Below are 7313 nucleotides of genomic sequence, written 5' to 3' on the forward strand. Positions count from 1 at the left end.
TTTTTTTTTTTGCGGTACGCGGGCCTCTAACTGTTGTGGCCTCTCCCGTTGCGGAGCACAGGCTCCGGACACGCAGGCTCAGCGGCCATGGCTCACGGGCCCAGCCGCTCCGCGCCACGTGGGATCTTCCCGGACCGGAGCACGAACCTGTGTCCGCTGCATCGGCAGGCGGACTCTCAACCACTGCGCCACCAGGGAAGCCCCTGTAAATGTATTTTTTGTATTGGGAGCTGATAAGTGCAGTGGAGAAAAATGAAACATGGCAAGAGGTATGGAGAGTGCCAGAATTTGACTGTAATTTTAAGTAGATGACATTTGAGCAGACTCAGAGGAGGTAAGTGAGCCTGGAAGAAGAGCCAGGCAGGTGTAACACGCTTAGACAGAGTTCACCCCCCCCACACCCAAGGAGGGGAGTATTTGAGGAATGAGAAGGAGTTTGTGCGGCTGGATGGAGTGAGCAAGGGTAGAATAGATAAGGTCTGAGAGGTAAGGAGGGGCAGGTCTCATGGGGCCATGATAAGGCCTTGGGTCCCTAGCATGAAGTGAAAATTGCAGCGAGTGGTGGAAAGGGAACCTCCAGAGTGCTCACCCTGGGTTTTTTCCCTTTTTTCTTTAGGCAGCACATGGTCTCCAACAGCTTTCATTGTGGACGATGGGGAGAGCCCAGATGGGCTGAACTTGGGGGCAGTGGTGAGCGATACAACAACAGGAGTGGTCTTCCTTTTCTACTCCCTCTGTGCTCACAAGGCGGGCTGCCAGGTGGCCTCCACCATGCTGGTGTGGAGCAAGGATGACGGTGTTTCCTGGAGTTCGCCTCGGAACCTCTCCTTGGACATAGGCACTGAGATGTTTGCCCCTGGACCGGGCTCTGGCATTCAGGTCTCTGTCCTGAGATGGGTGGAGGGAGGTGCCTCGTAGAGAGTCTGCCCCATTATGGACTCCTTTGCAAAGAGAAGATCCTATGAAGTCAGATTTTTCTGTCTTAGGTGGCATTCCTTGGAAGAAAGGGACATCCTGGGAGGAACACCCTACCAAGGGAAGGTGGAATTTTGCCATTGGCTTCCCATCTGGGGGTTGTCAACAGGGCTGCACTAATCCATGTGCAGATTAGAAAAAAAATTAGAAAGTCCTGTGCAGATTAGAAAAAAGCCCTCCTTTGGGCAGACACAAGCCTGTGCCATGGTCCACAGCTTGGCCTGTGAACACAGGTTGGGTTTAAGCTCTCATCTCCCACTGTGGCTGGGCTCCCTTGTCCTGTGCACAGCCTGTCCAGAGTACACCCTGGATGTCCCGAAGGAGCTTATTCTGCCAAAGAGCTTCTTAATTCAGACAGTGGGTGCTTGTAATGCTTGTGGAACCCTCAGCAAGCAAAGACAGAACGGAAGAGGACAAGGTGTGTCCTCACACTTGGGAGGTGGTGGGTTCCCCTCCCCGGCCTCTGAGCCCCCTCAGTGTCTCCGTCTGTGGCACCCCTGTCCTTTTCCCACAGAAACAGCGGGAGCCTCGGAAGGGCCGGCTCATTGTGTGTGGCCACGGGACGCTGGAGCGGGACGGGGTCTTCTGCCTCCTCAGCGATGACCGCGGCGCCTCCTGGCGCTATGGGAGTGGGGTCAGCGGCATCCCCTATGGCCAGCCCAAGCGGGAAAATGATTTCAGCCCTGACGAGTGCCAGGTCAGGAGTCCATGGGCTGTCCCCCACCCGCTCAACCTGCTCTGTCCTCCAGAGCACCACTTCACTCACGGACCCCGGGCCTGGCTGCCCAGCTCCGTGCCACCCAGCCTTGCTCCCTCAGGGACAGGGCCCTTTGCCCCGCCCCCACCCTGCGTCTTCCTGAAGCCCTCTTCTCTCCGCTCAGCCCTTTGAGCTCCCCGATGGCTCAGTGGTCATCAATGCCCGGAACCAGAACAACTACCACTGCCACTGCCGAATCATCCTCCGCAGCTACGATGCCTGTGATACTCTGAGGCCCCGTGATGTGACCTTTGACCCTGAGCTCGTGGACCCTGTGGTAGCCGCAGGGGCTGTAGCCACCAACTCCGGCATTGTCTTCTTCTCCAACCCATCCCATCCAGAGTTCCGTGAGTATCTGCCAGGTGGGGTCGGCGAGGAGCCCCCGTGACCTAGAGAAGGAGGCCTTCTCTAGGGGGAGACCTTCCTTCCCCTGACTCTGCTGCTGTTCCCAGGAGTGAACCTGACCCTGCGCTGGAGCTTCAGCAATGGCACCTCATGGCAGAAGGAGACGGTCCAGCTGTGGCCAGGGCCCAGTGGCTACTCCTCACTGGCAACCCTGGAGGGCAGTGTGGGCGGGGAGGACCAGGCCCCGCAGCTCTATGTCCTGTATGAGAAAGGCCGGAAACAGTACATAGAGAGCATCTCCCTGGCCAAAGTCAGCGTCTATGGGACACTCTGAGCTGTACACCTGCCAAGGGGTTAGAAGGCCCTGGACTCAGCCTCAGGACCATGGGTCTGTAGAGGGTCTACTGGAGGAGCCTAGAAGACGGTTCCACCTTCCTTTAGAGTCTAGCGTTTTGCAAAATCAACTTCTCTTTGACAGGGAAATCATTCCTTAGGACTAAAAACTTGGCTTCTCCCACATAGGAAGAGCTGCCCACACGTGGGAGCGCTTCTCTTCCACATTGCTGGGTCTGCCCCCCTGCCCTTTCTGCCCTCTCAGGGCAATGATTGGTCCTTTTCTTGGACAGGGCTAGGTGGGCCTGTAGCATTAAATAAATGTGAACTCAGGGAACTGGGGAAGGCTTACCTCTTTGGGGTAAGATACTGGCTTTGGAGAGGGTTGGTGAAAGTTCCAGAAGGGCAGGACATTTGGTTTCAAGGTAAGGAACGAGTTGCACCACCCACTTTGACTATGTATGAATCAAAATGTTTATAACTTAACGTTCTTAATGAAGGAGAGTGAATATTTGCAGAGTCTCTGTGGTTCTGTCAGTGCACATCTTCATGTCTGTTTTCCTCGTGCACACGTGTGGGACTGGGAATGAGTTTTGGGGAGGAAGCTGGTGTGCTTATTGCCTGTGAAAATCTGTGACTTTGGCAAATCAAATTCTCCTTTTTTTTTTTCATTCCTTCTTATCACAGAAATACAGATTGGTCTTAACAAGTGTAATGAGGAGTAGGAGGAGGAGCCTCATAAGATAATTAAAAACTGGCTGTTTTGTATTTCTAAGGTGGGGTGAGATACTATCCTCCATGAAACAGGGAGCAGGTGTGTAAAACGCAGATGAGAAGCCTCTCCCAGGCCAGCCTGGCAGAGAAATAAGCACTGTGGCAATTATGTGAGAAAACAACATCTCATCCTAAAGGAGATGCTGTGAAAAGAACCTGGGCAGCCTGCAGCTGAGTGGGACAGCCACAGCTTTTCTCCACATGGAAAGAAAATGCAATGCCTGGATGAGACGGTAGGAATGTTCAAGACATTCTTTTCTTTTTAAAGAAATATTTATTTATTTATTTGTTTGTTTGCTTATTTATTTATTTGTTTGGCTGCGCCGGGTCTTAGTTCCAGTTCCGGCACGCAGGATCTTCGTTGTTGGTGTGGGATCTTCGTTGCAGCACCTGGACTCCTTAGTTGTGGCATGCAAACTCTTAGTTGCAGCATGCATGTGGGATCTAGTTCCCTGGGATCGAACCCGGGCCCCCTGAATTGGGAGCACAGAGTCTTATCCACTGCGCCACCAGGGAAGTCCCTGCACGTTGCATTTTGATGTTTCTTAAATCTCAGTCTACAGTAGTTACACCTCCTATCCTCTCTTCTTTCTCTCTCTTTTTTTTTTTCCTTTTTCATACCGTCTACACAGAAATGTTCATTTATCCTGTAGAACGTTCCACTCTCTGGATTCATCTGTTTCTTCCTCAGAGTGTCATTTAACTTTTTTCTTCCATCCCTTGTATTTCCAGTTATCAAACCTGAAGGTTTAATTAGATTCAGAGTCCACTGGGTGAGGGAGGCGGGGGACAAGATTCCTTCGCAGGTGCTCTGTGTTTCCTATTGTGCTCCCTCAGGAAGCAAGTGCTGCCCGCTTGTCCCTCTCTGAGTAAAGCTGAATTGAGTGATGGGTTCAGATGGCCATAGCCTGACCCCTCCTTTATAAGGTTTCCCCATCAACCTTCCAACTGACAGTTTCATCCACAGATGAGTTTTGCCTGAATCAATTATTTCATGAGGGGTTGTGAAATGTTGGTTTTTGAATTCTATTATTTTGTCCTCATTTATTAGCTGGAATTCTTTAGTAAAAAGGAACTGTCCCTCATCAAGGCTGTTGGGTTACCCTGAAGCATGATTTGTACGGGAAAGTCAGGATAAATGCTTCATTTCTCCCCTTAACTTGCCAGGTCTCAGAGTAATCTGATGTAATATTTCACCTTGGCCAGTAAACCACATTGTTTCCACACAGGACAGACATACAGAGGCAGAATCTATGGGCCTGCGGGGGGACATCTGAGGGAAGAAATATGCGGAGACGAGCACAGGCAGCATGGCCGGGGAGGGCGGGCTCTGCTCTTCTAACACAGGTGGAGGAATAGATATGACACAGGAAGTGCGGTGGGGGGGTGGCATCTGCAGCAACTGGGACATCTGCTATCCACTGCCACTAAAAATGCACATCTGAGAAAGTCTCGCTAACAACTTTCTTTATCAGAAATAATGGAGGAGAGAGAGGAAATGATACCATGAATGTCTGCCACATGAGCTACTGCCTCCTTGTGAAGTAGACATGGCAGGGGGCTTGTAAGGAAGTGATCATGTTCCTCCTTCATAGCCAAGAACCCTCAGCTAAGAGAGAGGCTCCTCAAGGAAGTCTTTCCTTCCCTGGAGGGGGCGGAGTGGAGTCATTATAAACCAGAGTCCTGGCCCTACCCCAAACCTGCCTGTAGGTTCAGTGTCTCTAGAATCAGTCCAGGACCTTGCTTTTTTTTTAATGTATTTTATTGAAGTGTAGTTGATTTGCAATGTTGTTAATTTCTGCTGTACAGCAAAGTGATTCAGTTATACGTATGTATATTCTTCTTCATATTCCTTTCCACTATGGTTTATCCCAGGATACTGAATAGTTCCTTGTGCTTATACAGTAGGACCTTGTTGTTTATCCATCCTATATGTAATAGTTTGCATCTGCTAATCCCAAACTCCCAATCCATCCCTTCTCCACCTCCACTCCCCGTTGGCAACCGCAAGTCTGTTCTCTGTGTCTAGGAGTCTTTTTCTGTTTTGTGGATAAGTTCATTTGTGTCATATTTTAGATTCCACATATAATTCCTCTAATAATTGGCGATGTCGAGCATCTTTTCATGTCCCTGTTGGCCATCTGTACATCTTCTTTGGAGAAATATCTATATAGGTTTTCAACCCATTTTTCGATTGGGTTTTTGTTTTGTTTATTTTGTTGTTACTGAGATATATGAGCTGTTTGTATATTTTGGAAATTAAGGTTTTGTCGGTCACATCATTTGCAAATATTTTCTCCCAGTTCGTAGGTTGTCTTTTCATTTTGTTTATGGTTTCCTTTGCTGTACAAAAGCTTGTAGTTTGATGAGGTCCCATTTGTTTATTTTTGCTTTTATTTCTATTGCCTTGGGAGACTGACCTAAGAAAACATGGGTATGATTCATGTCAGAGAATGTTTTGCCTGTGTTTTCTTGTAGGAGTTTTATGGTGTCATGTCTTATATTTAAGTCTTTAAGCCATACTGAGTTTATTTTTCTGTATGTTGTGAGGGTGTGTTCTAACTTCATTGATTTACATGCAGCTGTCCAGCTTTCTGAAAACCACTTGCTGAAGAGACTGTCTTTTCTCCGTTGTATATTCTTGCCTCCTTTGCAGGGCCTTGCATTTTTTTTTTTTTAATAAATTTATTTATTTATTATTTATTTATTTTTGGCTGTGTTGGGTCTTCATTGCTGCACACGGGCTTTCTCTAGTTGCAGCGAGCAGGGGCTACTCTTCATTGCAGTGCGCGGGCTTCTCATTATGGTGGCTTCTCTTGTTGCGGAGCAGGGGCTCTAGGCGCGCGAGCTTCGGTAGTTGTGGCTCACAGGCTCAGCAGTTGTGGCTCACGGGCTCTAGAGCCCAGGCTTGGTAGTTGTGGCACATGGACTTAGTTGCTCCGCGGCATGTGGGATCTTCCCGGACTAGGGCTCGAACCCGTGTCCCCTGCATTGGCAGGCGGATTCTTAATCACTGCGCCACCAGGGAAGTCTGGGCCTTTCATTTTTAAAAGGAACTACAGGAGAGTCTAACACTGGGGTCTTTGGGCTGCACTTTGAGAAACTGTCTCTTAGACATTTTAGCCTAGATTTAGGAAGACTAGATTTCAAAACACTGAAGAAAAGATCTCAAAAGAGAAACTGTTTCAACAGGAAGAATTTGTGTTCAAAAAACACCAATAACCATAAAAGATGGCAGGGACCAAACCTGCCTGTTTACCTGGGCATCTTAAACCCCACCACAACACCTAGCACATGGTGGATGCTTAATACAGGAGGAAAGACGAGTCCAGGATGGGTAAGGAGCTGGGCCAGTGTTTCTAAGTGTGGTTCCAGGTAGGTGGCAGCCACTCCCTGGGAACATGTTAGAAACGCTTGACCTTCCCCCTATACTGCCTGCCCCTCTCCCCACCAGACCTGCAGAATCAGAAGCTCTGGGGGTGGGGCCCAGCACTCAGTGTGTTAGCAAACCCTCCAGGGGATTCTAATGCACATTCAAGTTTGAAAACCAAGGTTAGAACACAAGTCAGGGGTGCAGAAAGGGTTGAAGAATTGTTGGTTGGTTGGCTTTTTTTCTTTTAATATAAAGGGGGAATTAGAAGGAGTGGCAGGAGACTGAAAGGGGAAGGTATGTGCTTATTTGTACAAATAGGACAAAGTGGACTTTGAAAACTACAGCCTGGTAAGTGCCATCTGGATCAGCAGCCAAATTCTAGCGTGGAGCCCTAACCCCCTAACACAGGCCCTTCTGCCCCCTTCGAAGCCTCTCCCCCCTCCCCCCAGACCCTTGGCTCAGCATTGAAAGGACTCTGGGCTCTCCCCGTTTATCAGGCTGCCCTTAAACAATAGAAGGAGCCTAACAAGTAATATTGAGCAGCAAATACCAGGGACCAGGCACCAGGTACACTTTCTCACTAATTCAGTCCTCACAACCAGAAGTCATTATCAGGAAGGAGCAGGACAAGGTCCATCATTTTTCCCCCAAAAAAAGGATTAGGAAAGAAGATCTAAGACAAAGGCTTGCATTTCTTTTTGACAAACACACACACACACACACACACACACACACACACACACACAAACAAAAACA

General features: G+C 48.9%; 1 protein-coding gene across 4 annotated transcripts in view; it reads left to right on the forward strand.

The window, feature by feature from the left end:
- The first annotated feature begins 226 nt into the window (after positions 1–226).
- The window catches only part of LOC112064315 (sialidase-1), a 23099-nt gene continuing 16012 nt past the window's right edge, over positions 227–7313 (forward strand). For all 4 annotated transcript variants that reach the window (XM_024121747.3, XM_055080052.1, XM_055080051.1 and 1 more), the window contains exons 1-6: positions 227–269; positions 617–879; positions 1490–1672; positions 1857–2079; positions 2185–2835; positions 3187–3417. In XM_024121747.3, the coding sequence (XP_023977515.1) occupies positions 260–269; positions 617–879; positions 1490–1672; positions 1857–2079; positions 2185–2411 (906 nt within the window). In that variant the 5' untranslated portion in view covers positions 227–259 and the 3' untranslated portion in view covers positions 2412–2835; positions 3187–3417. The remainder of the gene's footprint in view (positions 270–616; positions 880–1489; positions 1673–1856; positions 2080–2184; positions 2836–3186; positions 3418–7313) is intronic.

This window comes from Physeter macrocephalus, chromosome 18 (assembly GCF_002837175.3).
Source record: "Physeter macrocephalus isolate SW-GA chromosome 18, ASM283717v5, whole genome shotgun sequence".
Lineage (NCBI taxonomy): Eukaryota > Metazoa > Chordata > Mammalia > Artiodactyla > Physeteridae > Physeter > Physeter macrocephalus.